At 40.3% G+C, this 18,719-nt stretch overlaps 1 protein-coding gene across 2 annotated transcripts in view; it reads right to left on the bottom strand.

The window, feature by feature from the left end:
- LOC127639215 (ras GTPase-activating-like protein IQGAP1) overlaps positions 1-13,884 on the bottom strand; it is an 84,161-nt gene extending 70,277 nt beyond the window's left edge. For both annotated transcript variants that reach the window (XM_052121126.1, XM_052121135.1), the window contains exon 1: positions 13,614-13,884. In XM_052121126.1, the coding sequence (XP_051977086.1) occupies positions 13,614-13,695 (82 nt within the window). In that variant the 5' untranslated portion in view covers positions 13,696-13,884. The remainder of the gene's footprint in view (positions 1-13,613) is intronic.
- Positions 13,885-18,719: the final 4,835 nt, after the last annotated feature.

Here is an 18,719-nt window from a genome sequence, read left to right as displayed (position 1 = left end):
GTTCTTGGGCACTACCATCTCACAGGACCCACATTGACTCCATTGTGAAAAAGGCCCGGCAGAGGTTATACTCCCTTGCCAGCTGAGGAAGTTCAACCTGCCACAGGTACTGCTGATACAGATTTACTCAGCAGTCATTGAGTCTGTCCTCGGCACTTCAATAACTGTCTGGTTTGGTGCAGCTACGAAATCAGACATCAGAAGACTACAAAGGACAGTTCGGACTGCTGAGAGGATTATTGGGTGCCCCCCTTCGAGAACTATACACTTCCAGAGTGAGGAAAAAGGCTGTAAAAATCACTCTAGATCCAACTCACCCTGCCCACTACCTTTTTGAACTGTTGCCTTCTGACCGACACTTCAGAGCTTTGAGAACCAGAACCGTCAGTCACAGGAACAGTTTTTCCCCTCAGGCTATCCATTTCATAAACAGTTAAAGCCACCCCATTGAGCAATAATTATGTGCAATACACAGTTTAGTCTATTTATATTATCCAACACATCCTACCTCTTCTGCCATTACAAACATAGCACTGTACATAAAATACTGTATTTTTGTACTTTATATAACGGATTTGTATTAGATTTGCATTTTTGCAATATGTATGTGTGTGTATGTATTACGGTGTGAGAGATTAAAATCCTATTTATGTTATCAATAGGGCTGGGCAATAAAACATTCTTGATGTTTATCTGAAAAAAAAGAGATGTTCGCGATATGGATGATAAACTTCTAAATAATTTTCTATATTTAGCCTATGTTCAACATCTAGAACAGGGGTGTTTATTACATTGATTGTAATAGCAAGACAACCACTGGTTGGTTGATCTAGATAAAATAGAAAACATTGACATTTTATTTCCTGAAGTCTGTCTCTGCATGCTGTTTGATTGACATGAGCTAATGTTTGAGCACTATTGGCTATATTGCCTAAATGATCAATACACTTTAAAATTCTGCCAATGCCTGACTTGATGAGACATTATTGTAAACACAGTTGTATTAGCATTAAAATGTTGGACTTGAAGTTGAACACTTTCTAGTAGGCTATGTCATATAAAATCTACTAATCAAACAACAATAACAAGGAAACGAGAAACCCAATCACTACTTTTTGCTGAAAAATTTTGAGTAGCTTTAAAAGTATTCAAGTCAAGTGGTTATGTAATGTAATGTAATATAATACATTTAATGAAAATATTTTTAATAATATTTTTAGTTTTTTAATATGTAGAGAGTGTGTTAATTTGTATAATAAATTACCAGGAAAGTAGACATGATAAAATAATTTATAATTATGCTCAGCCTTTATAAAGATCAACAATATTTCAGCAGAACATTCCACCAGTCAAAAACTTCAGAAAATGTTGCATTATGCATTAGAATGAGAACAACTATTTCTGGGCTTAAAAGATCTAAATCAATGTGGAACATTTTATCTCAAAAGGAGGACAATCATTCCATCTGTCTATGACTTTCTTTTTTCAGAACACAAATTAAGATTTTTAGAAGAATATTTCAGCTCTGTAGGCCCATAAAAGTAAGTGAATGGATGCCAACATTTTGATGCACCACAAAGCACATAAATGCAGCATAAAAGTTATCCATATGACTCCAGTGGTTAAATCCATGTCTTCAGAAAAGATATGATAGGTGTGGGTGAGAAAAAGATGAATATTTTAGTCCATTATTGCTAGAAATTCTTCACTCTGCCCAGTAGATGGCGGTATGCATGAATAATGTGAATTACCAAAAACAAAAGAAGAACGTGAAAGTTAAAGTGGAGATTGACTGAGTAGGGAGGAGAATTTACAGTAAAAATTTACTTTTTTGTCACCCAACCTATCATATCTCTTCTGAAGACATGGATTTAACCACTGGAGTCACATGAATTAGGCTACTTTTATGCTGACTTGTGATTTTTGGAGCTTCAAAATGTTGGCACCCATTCACTGGCATTGTATGCACCAAAAGAGCTGATACATTCTTCTAAAAATCTTACTTTGTGTTCTGCTGAAGAAAAGGTCATCCACATCTGAGATGGCATGAGGGTGAGTAAATGATGCATTCCTTGGATTGTTTGAACATGTTTTATGCACAACAATAACGCTCTGTCCGCATTTAGGGAAATTTAGACCCTTCACATAAACTGATTTTAATGTAATTGTTTAATACATTATGATACTGAAAATAAAATTTTCATCTTTGACTTTCTGTAATCATGTCGCCCTTTTATTATTCTTTATATTCATCAGATTAATGTAGTGTTTACAGTATCATAAATAAGTGATGCATTTTAAAAGCTGTCAATCACAAACACCTATAAAATACCTGTATTTCGATTTCTTTCGGCAAACAGCCATAAAAGGGGAATGTAAATTACGGTATGTGTGCAACATTTATAAATTTCGCAACTCAGTACTCAAAACTCACTACTCATGACTACTTTTAAATGAGCTACTAGTTTATAGGACAGGTACTTTTACTCTACTCATACAAAATTTTTTAAGATTTAACAGTTCTAGAGTATTATTTTTCAGTACTCTTTCCACACCTGTAGACCTCCTTGGTAGATTCATATGAAAATATATGGAATGTCTGCTCAGGAGACGTTTCTTTCACAAAACAGTCGGTCAACAGTTAAAATTAGGCTTGCTTCAGCATTAAGTGTTGTTTCAAGTTCTGGCTTAAGTGCGTGGATGTGTTTTTAAAATGTAATTTGGCATTACTAGTTAGCTGCAATATAATGCATGACGCCCAAAGGCATAGGGTGTCTTATTCATTGTGAAACTGTGTTTTCTTAATGGCATGAATCACACATAAGGTCTCTAATTTAAATGCATGGCCCGCCGCTGGAATAACCACATTTTCAGGACTGGAGGGGAGCAAATATATCCATTGAGAAAGCCATTTAGATTGATCACTAATCTGAATCTTAGGGGCATCTGTCTGTGGTGTCCATCCACTTAATGTCAATGGTTGTTTGGTCCTGTCTTAGACACAGAGCAAGGCTGTGTCCAACTACCAACTGTTTTCTATGGAATGATATTCCGGACATTATTCAAAAGGAATTGCAAATTGTATTTGCAATTTCAATTATTTGTTGATTTTTCCCCTCCACTCAAACATACTCTAAAGAAAGGGAAAGCTGTGTTGGTCATTACAACCATAGATATTATTATTTAAAATTTAAATTTAGTTTTTACTGAAATTATGGGTGAAATATGTAATTAAATACATTTAATGTGTTTAATACATTTAATAAATGGTAATATTAAAACATTTAATAATGCCTATAAAATGAAACATAAAATAAATTAGAATACCATTAGAAATTTATTTTATTCTTCTTCATTGTATTTTCTGACATTTTTGCCATTGAAACGTAAGTGTCAGGTTTACAGATAACGGACTGAGTTGTACAATTTCCATCATGGTCTATTTCATCCATCATATTAGTTTAAACATCCTTGATATTTCCTAGCATATTTGATTTTGTTTCGATATAGTCAACATTTTCAGTTAGAAATGACTTTAAGCCAGAAAAATCACACGTAAGGACATATATGCTTAAATGCGCAGTATCAAATACACAGGATGTATGAAAGTGCTAACTGTAGCGAGCACATCATTATGAAGACAAAGCCAAATCCCAGATATTTAAAAGCAAACACAGCCGGAAGCTTTTTTCTGAGATTCATATAGGTTTAACCACAGGAGACATATAGGTTAGTGTTATGCTGCCTTTATGTGGTATATGGAGCTTCATATTTCTGGCTACCATTTACTTGCATTGAATTTACCAACAGAGCTGAGATATTCTTCTAAAAATCTTTGTTTGCTTCAGCAAATGTAAGAAAGTCATACACATCTTGGATGAGGTTATATAAATGGTGGGAGAATTTTCATTTTTGGGTAAACTAATACTTTAAGGTTATAGGAATTGCTAGTAGATAAACTGCAGCCAATGAATCTCTTACTGTATATGAGTTTGTGTCTCAGCTGCATCACAAGATAATGAGGTGCAAAGCAATGCAGTTCTTTTTCAGTCTTTCAGAGTTTCACAACTATGAATTAATTCTTGTACACTTACACTCAAGGTTAATTCTATTTAAAACAAAAGTATCAGTGTTCTCAACCATAGAATGTTACAGTACATGTAGTGATGCACAAAAATTGTCTTTGGTCCAATTTATAGAAAGCATACTTGTGGGATGTCTTCAAACAGAATCAAATAACAAAAGGGCCAATGCAAACACCCTATATAAATTTGCAGTATAAAATATACCACCAGCTGCCTTGTCAGCAGTTTAACTGTAATGCAATCTTTGTGCCAGTGTTGACATGACTTAAATAAACATTAAATAAAGGGTGGATAAAAAGTTAGCAAGTAAACCTCCAAATCGATATGGTGGTGTTAGTCTGAGAGTTATCCTCAAACCAGAAGTTTCGAACTAGCAATGTGCTCCAAAATCAAATATATGTTAAACTATGTTCTTCAGGTGCTTTTATAAAGGGCAAAGGTAATGTTTAACAGGAGAAAACTCTCATGGAGCTTCCCTTTGCACAGGACACAGAAATCTAATGCCAAGAATCAAAAAGCAACTTTCTGGAGCAACATACATGCCAAAAAAGGATAGGTCAGTGAAAGAGCAGAGGTTCCAGTTCTGGACAAAGAGACAGCTCAAGGAGCATCTGCAGGGCTAAAAAGACAGGCAAAGGAGTTTAACTTGCCTTGAAATAGTAACTAGAAAAAAAAAGTTTGTCGAGACAAACTTTAAGTTGGCTTGTGAAAGTTTGGACCAGAAAGTTTGAAGAAGTTTAAAGTAGTTTGAAATTTAAATTAGTTTAAAGTAGTTTATAGTTTAAAGTAGTTTAAAGTTTAAATTTTAAATTAGTTTGTAGTTTAAACTAGTTTAAAGTTTAAAGTAGTTTGTAGTTTAAAGTAGTTTAAAGTTTAACTTAGTTGCTAGATAGATAGATAGATAGATAGATAGATAGATAGAGAGGTAGACACTCAGATAGATACATAGATAGATAGACACGTTTTTAGCATGTTTTAGCACTTTGATAGGCGAAGCTAGCATGTGTTAACATGATGCTAGCACATATTTAGCATGTTTTAGCACTCCGCTAGGCGATGCTAGCATGTTAGCATGATGCTAGCACGTTTTTAGCATGTTTTAGCACTTCTCTAGGCTATGCTAGCATGTGTTAGCATGATGCTAGCACGTTTTTAGCATCTTTTAGCACTTCGCTAGGCGATGCTAAGCATGTGTTAAGCATGATGCTAACGACGTTTTTAGCATTTTTAGCACTTCGCTAGGCGATGCTAGCAAGTGTTAAGCATGATGCTAGCACGTTTTTAGCATTTTTAGCACTTCGCTAGGCGATGCTAGCATGTGTTAGCATGATGCTAGCACGTTTTTAGCATTTTTTAGCACTTCGCTAGGCGATGCTAGCATGTGTTAGCATGATGCTAGCACGTTTTTAGCATGTTTTAGCACTTCGCTAGGCGATGCTAGCATGTGTTAGCATGATGCCAGCACGTTTTTAGCATGTTTTAGCACTTCGCTAGGCGATGCTAGCATGTGTTAGCATGATGCTAGCACGTTTTTAGCATATTTTAGCACTTCTCTAGGCTATGCTAGCATGCGTTAGCATGATGCTAGCACGTTTTTAGCATTTTTTAGCACTTCGCTAGGCGATGCTAGCAAGTGTTAGCATGATGCTAGCACGTTTTTAGCATTTTTAGCACTTCGCTAGGCGATGCTAGCATGTGTTAGCATGATGCTAGCACGTTTTTAGCATTTTTTAGCACTTCGCTAGGCGATGCTAGCATGTGTTAGCATGATGCTAGCGACGTTTTAGCATGTTTTAGCACTTCGCTAGGCGATGCTAGCATGTGTTAGCATGATGCCAGCACGTTTTTAGCATGTTTAGCACTTCGCTAGGCGATGCTAGCATGTGTTAGCATGATGCTAGCACGTTTTTAGCATATTTTAGCACTTCTCTAGGCTATGCTAGCATGCGTTAGCATGATGCTAGCACGTTTTTAGCATGTTTTAGCGTGTGGCTATGAAGATTTTAGGTCATTACTTTTTGGCTGCTTGATAAAATAAATCCTCTGAGGGAGAGAGAGAGGGAGAGATGCAGGGCTGACAGGCCCTTTTTGTCTGTGTGTGTGAAAATGTCAGTTGGGATTTAAATTTCTGAACATTCTGCAATGTTAAGTCAATGGGAGTTTTTTCCGAGTTTGATCGTCATTTTTAGGAAAACCGTAAGTCCGATCAGTTAGAAAAGATATAGCACACTATTCAGGATTAGTCTGAAGGTCTGTGCTGAGTTTGGTGCCTGTAGCTTAAAAGCTCTAGGAGGAGTTAGATACCGAAATTTCACCGCTAAGAAGAATAAGAACTAGATAGGTACATTTCCTGAAGAAAATGTGAGTGGTGCTTGCCGTGGCAAAACTCGTCAAATAGCATGTTATAACTTGAAAAGAACAAAAATTATGGTCACAAATAAATCAACCCAGCAGTCTGTACGATTTTCTGGTGCAGAAATATGTGATTTGTTACTCGGTTGCTAGGGTAAGCCCATGTGGTTGCTATGCAGTTACCAAGGTAATACAATACATGGCTCCTTTCCATCCTGAGTGAAATAAGTCAACCCGGAAGTCTCTACTATTTTCTGGTGCAGAGATATGTGATTTGTTACTCGGTTGCTAGGGTAACCCCATCTGGTTGCTAGGCAGTTTCCATAGTGATACTAATGAAGTGTCCTTGCCATCCTGATTGAAATAAGTCAACCCAGAAGTCTGTACTATTTTCTGGTGCAGAGATATGTGATTTGTTACTCGGTTGCTAGGGTAACCCCATCTGGTTGCTAGGCAGTTAGCATAGTGATACTAATCAAGTCTCCTTGCCATCCTGATTGAAATAAATCAACCCAGAAGTCTGTACTGTTTTCTGGTGCAGAGATATGTGATTTGTTACTCAGTTGCTAGGGTAACCCCATCTGGTTGCTAGGCAGTTACCTTAGTGATAGTAATGAAGTCTCCTTGCCATCCTGATTGAAATAAGTAAACCCGGAAGTCTCTACTATTTTCTGGTGCAGAGATATGTGATTTGTTACTCGGTTGCTAGGGTAACCCGATGTGGTTGCTAGGCAGTTACCATAGTGATACTAATCAAGTGTCCTTGCCATCCTGATTGAAATAAGTCAACCCGGAAGTCTCTACGTTTTTCTGATGCTGAGATATGTGATTTGTTACTCTGATGCTAGGGTAACCCCATGTGGTTGCTAGGCAGTTACCATAGTGATACTTATCAAGTGTCCTTGCCATCCTGATTGAAATAAATCAACCCAGAAGTCTCTCTGATTTTCTGGTGCAGAGATATAGTTATTGCTAAACGGTTGCTAGGGTACTCTGTTTAGTTGCTAGGGAGTGGCTTGGCAGCTGCCAATCATGAAACTCCAAAGGCTGCTTATCAGTATGAATGATATAAACCAACTCCCATGCCTCTGTGACATTCAGAATGGAAGATATCCCTCTATGGATTTTGGTTGCTAAGGTGTTCGACAATGGTTGCTAGGGAGGGGCTAGGAAGTGTTGAGGTGATTCATGATTGGCTGTTTGCTGCCCCGAGTCAAACGAGACCACCCTTGTGTTTCTATGACATTTCTATCCGGAGATATCCCTTTGATGTCTTTCATTAGAAGTCTATGGGACTTGTTGCTAAGGTGCTCTAAATTGTTGCTAGGGCGTGGCTTGATAGATTCAAAATGATCCTGAGAGACTGATTGGTCGTCTGAGTAAAATGAGCCCGCCCCCTCGTCTCTATGACACTGTGATCCAGAGCTATGTTCAATACAAAATCCCTATGCCATTTCATTTCATGGGCCGTCCTACACCATTATAACTCAATTGGGGCATATTTGGGCAGCTCCTGCCCCCCAGGGGTGCAACTTTTACCCCATATTGAGGTATGCTCTTACAGAGCCTGCCAGCCTCTTCAAATGTGGCAAATCACACGTTTCTGTGAAATCCTCGATCGGAGCTGTGACGCGTCAAAGTTTGTCGCAATGTTAAGTCTATGGGATTTTTCGGCCGCTTTTTGCCCCTGGGGCAAATACCGTACCCCCGATCGCTTATAAAAGTCATAGCACACGTGTCATCAATAGGCCGTTCGATTTGACACCTCATTCGTGGGTCTACGCCAAACGGTGCGGGACGAGTTAGGTGCCGAAGTTTTGTTAAGAGATATAAAAATAAAAATAAAAATAAAACTAGATAGGTACATTTCCTGAAGAAAATGTGAGTGGTGCTTGCCGTGGCAAAACTCGTCAAATAGCCTGCTTGAAAAGAACAGAAATTGTGGTCATAAATAAATCAACCCAGAAGTCTGTATAATTTTCTGGTGCAGAAATATGTGATTTGTTACTAGGTTGCTAGGGTAAGCCCATGTGGTTGCTATGCAGTTAGCAAGGTAATACAATACATGGCTCCTTTCCATCCTGAGTGAAATAATTCAACCCAAAAATCTGTACTGTTTTCTGGTGCAGAGATATGTTATTTGTTACTCGGTTGCTAGGGTAACCCCATGTGGTTGCTAGGCAGTTACCATAGTGATACTTATCAAGTGTCCTTGCTATCCAGAGTAAAATCAGTCAACCAGGAAGTCTGTACGATGTTGTGATCCAGAGATATGTGATTTGTTATTTGGTTGCTAGGGTAACCCCTCCTTGTTGCTAGGCAGTTACCATAGTGATACTTATCAAGTGTCCTTGCCATCCTGAGTGAAATAAACCAACCCAGAAGTCTCTACGTTTTACTGATGCAGAGATATGTGATTTGTTACTCGGTTGCTAGGGTAAGCCCATCTGGTTGCTAGGCAGTTACCATAGTGATACTAATCAAGTGTCCTTGCCATCCTGATTGAAATAAGTCAACCCGGAAGTCTCTACGTTTTTCTGATGCAGAGATATGTGATTTGTTACTCGGTTGCTAGGGTAACCCCATCTGGTTGCTAGGCAGTTACCACAGTGATACTAATCAAGTGTCCTTGCCATCCTGATTGAAATAAGTCAACCCGGAAGTCTCTATGTTTTTCTGATGCAGAGATATGTGATTTGTTACTCGGTTGCTAGGGTAACCCCATCTGGTTGCTAGGCAGTTACCATAGTGATACTAATCAAGTCTCCTTGCCATCCTGATTGAAATAAGTCAACCCGGAAGTCTCTACGTTTTTCTGATGCAGAGATATGTGATTTGTTACTCGGTTGCTAGGGTAACCCCATCTGGTTGCTAGGCAGTTACCATAGTGATACTAATCAAGTGTCCTTGCCATCCTGATTGAAATAAGTCAACCCGGAAGTCTCTACGTTTTTCTGATGCAGAGATATGTGATTTGTTACTCGGTTGCTAGGGTAACCCCATCTGGTTGCTAGGCAGTTACCATAGTGATACTAATCAAGTCTCCTTGCCATCCTGATTGAAATAAATCAACCCGGAAGTCTGTACTCTTTTCTGGTGCCGAGATATGTGATTTGTTTCTCGGTTGCTAGGGTAACCCCATCTGGTTGCTAGGCAGTTACCATAGTGATAGTAATCAAGTGTCCTTGCCATCCTGATTGAAATAAATCAACCCGGAAGTCTGTACTCTTTTCTGGTGCCGAGATATGTGATTTGTTTCTCGGTTGCTAGGGTAACCCCATCTGGTTGCTAGGCAGTTAACATAGTGATACTTATCAAGTCTCCTTGCCATCCTGATTGAAATAAGTCAACCCGGAAGTCTCTATGTTTTTGTGATGCAGAGATATGTGATTTGTTACTCGGTTGCTAGGGTAAGCCCATCTGGTTGCTAGGCAGATACCATAGTGATACTAATCAAGTGTCCTTGCCATCCTGATTGAAATAAGTCAACCCGGAAGTCTCTACGTTTTTCTGATGCAGAGATATGTGATTTGTTACTCGGTTGCTAGGGTAAGCTCATCTGGTTGCTAGGCAGTTACCATAGTGATACTAATGAAGTGTCCTTGCCATCCTGATTGAAATAAGTCAACCCGGAAGTCTCTATGTTTTTGTGATGCAGAGATATGTGATTTGTTACTCGGTTGCTAGGGTAAGCCCATCTGGTTGCTAGGCAGTTACCATAGTGATACTAATGAAGTGTCCTTTCCATCCTGATTGAAATAAGTCAACCCGGAAGTCTCTACGTTTTTCTGATGCAGAGATATGTGATTTGTTACTCGGTTGCTAGGGTAACCCCATGTGGTTGCTAGGCAGTTACCATAGTGATACTAATCAAGTCTCCTTGCCATCCTGATTGAAATAAATCAACCCAGAAGTCTCTCTGATTTTGTGGTGCAGAGATATAGTTACTGCTAAACGGTTGCTAGGGTACTCTGTTTAGTTGCTAGGGAGTGGCTTGGCAGCTGCCAATCATGAATCTCCAAAGGCTGCTTGTCAGTATGAATGATATAAACCAACTCCCATGCCTCTGTGACATTCAGAATGGAAGATATCCCTCTATGGATTTTGGTTGTTAAGGTGCTCGACAATGGTTGCTAGGGAGGGGCTAGGAAGTGTTGATTTGATGCATGATTGGCTGTTTGCTGTCCCGAGTCAAACGAGACCACCCTTGTGTTTCTATGACACTTCTATCCGGAGATATCCCTTTGATCTGTTTCAATAGAAGTCTATGGGACTTGTTGCTAAGGTGCTCTTAATGGTTGCTAGGGCGTGGCTTGATAGCTTCACAATGATCCTGAGAGACTGATTGGTCGTCTGAGTAAAATGAGCCCACCCCTCGTCTCTATGACACTGTGATCCAGAGCTATGTTCAATACAAATCCCTATGCCTTTTCATTTCATGGGCCGTCCTACACCATTATAAGTCAATTGGGGCATTTTTGGGCAGCTCCTGCCCCCAGGGGTGCAACTTTTACCCCATATTGAGGTATGCTCTTACAGAGCCTGCCAGCCTCTTCAAATGTGGCAAATCACACGTTTCTGTGAAATCCTCGCTCGGAGCTGTGACGCCTCAAAGTTTGTCACAATGTTAAGTCTATGGGATTTTTCGGCCGCTTTTTTGCCCCTGGGGCAAATACCGTACCCCGATACGCTTATAAAAGTCATAGCACACGTGTCCTCAATAGGCCGTTCGATTTGACACCTCATTTGTGGGTCTACGCCAAACGGTGCGGGACGAGTTAGGTGCCGAAGTTTTGTACGGAGATAGAATAATAATAAAAAGAAGAAAAATAAAAATAAGTATGTGAGATTACAATAGTGATGCTTTGCAAGCACCACTAATAATAACTAGATAGGTACATTTCCTGAAGAAAATGTGAGTGGTGCTTGCCGTGGCAAAACTCGTGAAACAGCATGTTGTAACTTGAAAAGAACAAAAATTATGGTCATAAATAAATCAACCCGGAAGTCTGTACGATTTTCTGGTGCAGAAATATGTGATTTGTTACTCGGTTGCTAGGGTAAGCCCATGTGGTTGCTATGCAGTTACCAAGGTAATACAATAAATGGCTCCTTTCCATCCTGAGTGAAATAAGTCAACCCGGAAGTCTGTAGTGTTTTCTGGTGCAGAGATATGTGATTTGTTGCTCGGTTGCTAGGGTAACCCCATCTGGTTGCTAGGCAGTTACCATAGTGATACTTATCAAGTGTCCTTGCCATCCTGATTGAAATAAATCAACCCAGAAGTCTGTACGTTTTTCTGATGCAGAGATATGTGATTTGTTATTCGGTTGCTAGGGTAACCCCATGTGGTTGTTAGGCAGTTACCATAGTGATACTAATCAAGTGTCCTTGCCATCCTGATTGAAATAAACCAACCCAGAAGTCTCTACGTTTTTCTGATGCAGAGATATGTGATTTGTTACTTGGTTGCTAGGGTAACCCCATATGGTTGCTAGGCAGTTACCATAGTGATACTAATGAAGTCTCCTTGCCATCCTGAGTAAAATAAGTCAACCCGGAAGTCTCTACTGTTTTGTAGTGCAGAGATATGTGATTTGTTACTCGGTTGCTAGGGTAACCCCATCTGGTTGCTAGGCAGTTACCATAGTGATACTAATCAAGTCTCCTTGCCATCCTGATTGAAATAAATCAACCCAGAAGTCTCTCTGATTTTCTGGTGCAGAGATATAGTTACTGCTAAACGGTTGCTAGGGTACTCTGTGTAGTTGCTAGGGAGTGGCTTGGCAGCTGCCAATCATGAATCTCCAAAGGCTGCTTGTCAGTATGAATGATATAAACCAACTCCCATGCCTCTGTGACATTCAGAATGGAAGATATCCCTCTATGGATTTTGGTTGTTAAGGTGCTCGACAATGGTTGCTAGGGAGGGGCTAGGAAGTGTTGATTTGATGCATGATTGGCTGTTTGCTGTCCCGAGTCAAACGAGACCACCCTTGTGTTTCTATGACACTTCTATCCGGAGATATCCCTTTGATCTGTTTCAATAGAAGTCTATGGGACTTGTTGCTAAGGTGCTCTTAATGGTTGCTAGGGCGTGGCTTGATAGCTTCACAATGATCCTGAGAGACTGATTGGTCGTCTGAGTAAAATGAGCCCACCCCCTCGTCTCTATGACACTGTGATCCAGAGCTATGTTCAATACAAATCCCTATGCCTTTTCATTTCATGGGCCGTCCTTCACCATAGTACGTCCTTCACCATAGTAAGTCAATGGGGGCAGCTCCTGCAACTTTGGGCAGCTCCTGGCCCCCAGGGGTGCAACTTTTACCCCATATTGAGGTATGCTCTTACAGAGTCTGCCAGCCTCTTCAAATGTGGCAAATCACTTGTTTCTGCGAAATCCTCGCTCGGAGCTGTGACTCGTCAAAGTTTGCCGCAATGTTAAGTCTATGGGATTTTTAGGCCGCTTTTTTGCCCCTGGGGCAAATACCGTACCCCCGATCGCTTATAAAAGTCATAGCACACGTGTCCTCAATAGGCCGTTCGATTTGACACCTCATTCGTGGGTCTACGCCAAACGGTGCGGGACGAGTTAGGTGCCGAAGTTTTCTTAAGAGATATAATAAAAATAAAAATAAAAATAAAAATAATAAGTATGTGAGATTACAATAGTGATGCTTTGCAAGCACCACTAATAAAAATAAGTATGGAGAATAACAATAGTGATGCCTTGCCTTTGGCAAGCACCACTAATAAGTTTAAGTAGGATTTCAGTAAGTTGGCTCTCACAAGCCAACTTAATAACGACTCGACTGTTTTATAATAAGGGTATTACAATTTTTGATTGATCAGGCGGATTAAATGGCCGATATCTGGCTATTTTGAGAATATGGCACGGGCTGATAACTGTATAATATATACAGTTATGTTTGTTTATATTATGCACAGGATATTATATATTATTTTAGATATCGAGAAAAGCCGTTATTGCGTTATGGCATGACAATTCATATCACAAAACCACATTATCTGTGTAAGGCCAAGTACCACCAAAACCATCCATTGATCATGGGCAGCAGATGTTTGCCAGGTTGCACGCGCGCAATGGCACGACCACAGTGCATTCATTTCAGTTTGCATATAGTTTCAGTGACATGAAGTGACGTTACTTACATCCATATCGCGGTCTGAGAGAGTTTGCGTCGTCTTCATGGTACATCCTGATCTGAAATTCTGCTGAGCAAGCCACAACCATAAACTGCGCTCGGACTTTCTGACACTTGTTTCAGACTTCTTTTCAATGTGACAACTTGGGATGATGTGAAAATGTGCTCCTCTTGTCATAGCATTGGACCCCAGCAAAGCACCGTACCCATTCTATTCAGGCGCTTTCGGTTACTGCGTCTCTTCCTATGCCTGTCAGACTGATCTAATATAAACCCCCTCGATCTGAAGCCTATATTGATCGCTCGTCTCTCTGGAGTCTGGCAGAAGACCAGGAGAGCTCAGACACTGAATAACACAGCTCCACCTGCTGGCGATTCATGCTCTCCTGACTGAACCAATTGTCAAAAGTTACATTGTGCAGTTTCTATTTTTCTATACATTCTGACCCCCTGGAAAATTATTTGAGTTAACGCAGTCAAGTTGATACAGTCATTTTAAATTATAATATCTGTTGTTAGTACATGAAGCACATCTTTAGGTTACGTGATAAAATATTTTTTGCAAGGGAGGGTAGTGTCCTACAGGACATTTTACATTTAGGGAGACATTTAATCAGTTAAAGGAATAGTTCACCGAAAAATGAAAATTCTCTTATCATTTACTCATCCTCATGTCATCCCAGATGTGTATGACTTTGTGTATGACCAATATTTTGAAGCTCTAAAATTCACATAAAGGCAGCATAAAAGTAATCCATACGACTCCAGTGGTTTAATCCATGCCTTCAGTAGCAATAAGATAGGTGTAGGTGAGAAACAGAACAATATTTAAAGGGATATTTCACCCAAAAGTTTTAATTCTCTTATCATCTACTCACCCTCATGCAATCCCAAATGTGTATTACTTACTTTCTTCTTCAGAAAACAAACTTAGCTTTTTAGAAGTGTATCTCAGCTCTGTAGGTCCATACAATGCAAGTGAATGGTTGCCAGAACTTTGAAGTTCCAAGGAGATAAAGTCAGCATAAAGGTAATCCATAAAAGTTTGATTAAAAGTTGTTTAATCAATGAGTTCTGAAGCAATCCAGTTGTTCTTGGGTGTGAACGGACCACTCACTGTACATCTTGTAATTGCAATCTCTTGGCATGATCATGATTTCAAACTCAACTGCACAAGTGCTTTAAGCATGCACAGAGCGCTAGTAGAGATTCTTTTAAATATTGAGATAACACCCTCCATGGCTCTATCATAGGAGAGAGCGTAACCGTCAACTAGCGGATTGCGACAGTATGTCACCATTTGCAGATACCATACAAATGAATGGGGAAAGACGTAAACTGGCACACACCTGTCACAAAATTGTCCATGTCTTCTCTGATAAAACAGCAATTTTATCTTAGTAAACTCTACACATAGTTTGTTCCAGAAGGATTATTTTGAGTAAAACATTTTGAAGATTAGTGGACAGGCAGTCAGATCATTAGTGAAAAAAAAACTGCCTTTTGTCTCTGGCGCAATTTACCACCAATAGATGTCTATGGAACAATGGAATTATGTTTTTTTATGCTATGCTTGTAGGATCCCCTTAGAAGGACTCTGTCATGTTCTGCTTTTGGAGCTTCGAACGCCCGGCCACCATTTGCATTGAATGGACCTAAAAATCTGAGATATTCTTCTAAAAATCTTTGTTTGTGTTCTGCAGAAGAAAGTCATACACCTCTTAGAAGGCATGAGGGTGAGTAAATGTTAATATACTTTTTTTTTTTAACTAAGAATTCTCCTCCCTGCCCAGAAGGTGGTGATATGCATGAAGAATGGGAATCAACTAAAACAAAAGAAGAAGTGGATATTTATAGGCACTCCTGCAGGCACAGTGTATGGTAAGTTATTTAAAAAAGTAATCCACTGCTACTATTACTTCACTAATATTTTAATCCGATTACTCTTTACTTTATTAACACTTTTCTGCTCAATAAACTACTCAAGATCAGAATTGTATTTCCTCGTTTATTGTTACACAAGGCACCCCACTTTTTTCCCTTACAATGACACCGTAATGACTCAGACGCAAACGGACATATATTTGAATATTGTATCATTCATGTTTCAAATGTATTCTACTTAAAGGATATTATGTTATACATTTGTTTAGCCCAAGTAGTGTACTTAGTAGAAAAAGCTGGTAATTTGCTCCGTAATTATTTTTCATAGAGGTTATGAGAAAAATGTTCAATTAGGACAGGACGGGATAAGAATAGTACATGATTTTTCTTACAGTAACATCCTCAGGGAGCACTAATCCCGTCCGAATAAGGTTACTGACATGAATACTGGTCAACTTTGTGAGTGTGTTGTGCACTGGTATAGCGCATGCCTCCTGCAGATGTCAGTGTTGCACTAGAACGCCAAATAATTTAAATACGTGGTTCAGGTGCAGAAACATTTTGTCTTTGCAAATAATGTTCCCAAAGTGGTATCTAACAAAGCCAGATCTCGTCTTTCATTTTATGTAAAAATAAAATAAATACAATATTATACCAAAAGCAAATTTTAAATGTTGTTTAAAAGTTGTTTAACAGAGTCCTGAGACATATTTTAAGTTTCAGTCCCCTAGGAAGCTTCCATATCAACACCACGTGTTCAAATTAAATGGACCAGTAAAATTGAACATCGAAAGCATTGTTGTAAACAAATAAATCAATAGTATTTTTATTCTGATTCAGTTGGCATGGCATTATTTGGCTTATGGCACTATAAGAGTGATTAACTTGAGTTTTACACTAAGAAAAAGTAAACAATATAAAGAATAATTATATTTTAAAATGGAAATAACATTAAATTGTTAGAGCATGTACTAGCATAATTTATTAAATTGCATTTGCACATATGAAACCTCATTTTTGCAATACCGTTCCCTATCAAAAGATACACTTTGATGCTGCGCTTGATTTAGCGCTTTGGGAACGTCTTTTAGGAGTGACCAGATGTGAATATGTGTGCAACACGTCAATGAAATTGACTGGAATTTATAGCCTCTGCTGGTGACATCATCAGGATGCGCCGGTACCAGGGGCTATACATAGATGCGCCACAGGAGCATCGTCAGGTCTTTTGAACTTTCTACTTTCCTCTGATAGGAGTTAGATTTGTTAGTCATTGTCCAGAAAAACTTTTTTCTTCCTAAATATGAGCAATAAGCAGGCAAACGGTGTGTGTTTCCGTGTTTACGCCATATGGCTGAAGTGAACACACACCAGTTTTGTTTTGTGTGTTTGGGGAAGAGCATGCTGCTCTTGCATTGGGGCAGGGCGGGTGGGAGCACTTTGAGCTGTTTAAAAGTGAAAATGCTTTGCACTCATCTCACTTACTTCCGAGAGCCAGCGCCCACCCTTCCATCGTGGGGCTGGCTGAGGAACGAGTGATGGGTCCCTATCGCTCGCTCTCTCTCCTGATCCAACAAGTCCTTCTCATGATCTCGAAGCGCGCCCCGGCCCCTCTTCAGTTCATGAGGGGGACGTTGAATCTCTTGAGTCTGCGGACTTTGAGCTACCTACCTCTGAGCATTCCTCACATGATAGTAAAGCGGTTGAGGAATTACTCGAGGTAGTTACTCGTGCAGTGGCCAGATTACAGTTAGACTGGCCACACGAACAAGAGACCCCCAAACGCTCTAAATTAGAGGACATATTTCTGTCTGGTGGCCAGGGGAAGGAACACAAAATTAGTGCCTTCCCTTCTTTGATGACCTCCATGATGAGCTTTCTCGTTCATGGGGGAAACCTTATACTTCCTGTATCTTTGTGTCTTCGACGTCGACATATTTGACCATCGTAGGTGCTGAGGCATGGGGGTATTCGATGATGCCACAGGTAGAAGAGACACTCGCGGGTTATCTCTCGCCTGGCTCGGCAGCGTCATTAAAAAGACCTTCTCTCCCCACAAAGCCGTGCAGGACCAACTCCATGCTTGTGGGGAAAGCTTATCAGGCAGCAAGTCAGGCTGGTGCTGCACTAAACACCATGGCAGTGTTACAGGCGTACCATGCTGATCTATTGGAGGACCTGAGTGCGGGCAGTATGATCGACAAAGAGCCTTTTTCAGAGCTTTGTCGAGCCATGGATCTGTCTCTCCGGCTGCTTTGCATGGAGAGACATTTATGGCTGAACCTTTCGGGCAACAGAAATAAGGACATAGTGTTTCTGTTAGATGCCCCGGTTTCACCTTCTGGCCTGTTTGGTGGCTCGATGAACAAAGTCATCACCAGGTTTCAGGAGGTGAAGCATCATGAGAAAGCCTTCTGGCAATTCCTTCCTCGCCGCACTCAGGGGGAGGGGCCACCGGCCACCCAGCACCCGGTCCTTCTAGAAGGGAGGCTCAGAAACAAAGTGTGGTGGATCACGCTCCCCCTCGTAAGGATTGGGGATTGGTTTGTCACCCTCAGCAGCCTCCAAAGCAAGACCTCAGGACCATTATCTCCAGAGAGAGTCCTGATGGTATTGCGCCCAGCCTTGTGGGGGTAGCCCCCCCGGCACGGGTCACGTGAAACATTCACCTGCACCTTCCCGATATCCATATGAAACCTCTCCATTCCCGCCATCTCTGATGTTTTGGGAGTTAGCGGTTCCAGCGAAATGTTGGGTGTTCCTTTGCTTCCTGCCATAGTCCAGGACACGGAACACTCGACATTCCCTCAACAGGAAGTGTAAAAATTGATACCCATCTCAGAGAACCTGGCAGCGTGGAAGCTACTGCCGGGTGTTTCTACGTGGGTCCTAAGGACAGTAGAAAAAGGCTACAGAATTCAATTTGTTTCCTGTCCTCCGCATTTCAACGGCGTGGTTCCCACTTCCATGAAACCGGAACAAGCACATCTACTGTTGAAAGAACTGCAAAATCTCTTGCTCAAAGTGGCCATAGAACATGTTCCCCTTCCAGAGAGAGAGAGTCAGGTTACTACAGCAGATACTTCCTGGTTCCCAAGAAGGATGGGGGATTGCGTTAGATTTTAGACCTTCGAGGCTTGAATCGCTCAGTCAAGGCGCTCAAGTTCAAGATGCTAACCGTCAAGATGGTCGTGTCTCAAATCCAAAATCACGATTGGTTGGTCACGAT

The sequence above is a fragment of the Xyrauchen texanus genome, chromosome 4 (assembly GCF_025860055.1).
Source record: "Xyrauchen texanus isolate HMW12.3.18 chromosome 4, RBS_HiC_50CHRs, whole genome shotgun sequence".
Classification (NCBI taxonomy): Eukaryota; Metazoa; Chordata; class Actinopteri; order Cypriniformes; family Catostomidae; genus Xyrauchen; species Xyrauchen texanus.
This window is presented reverse-complemented; position numbering and strand designations above follow the sequence as displayed.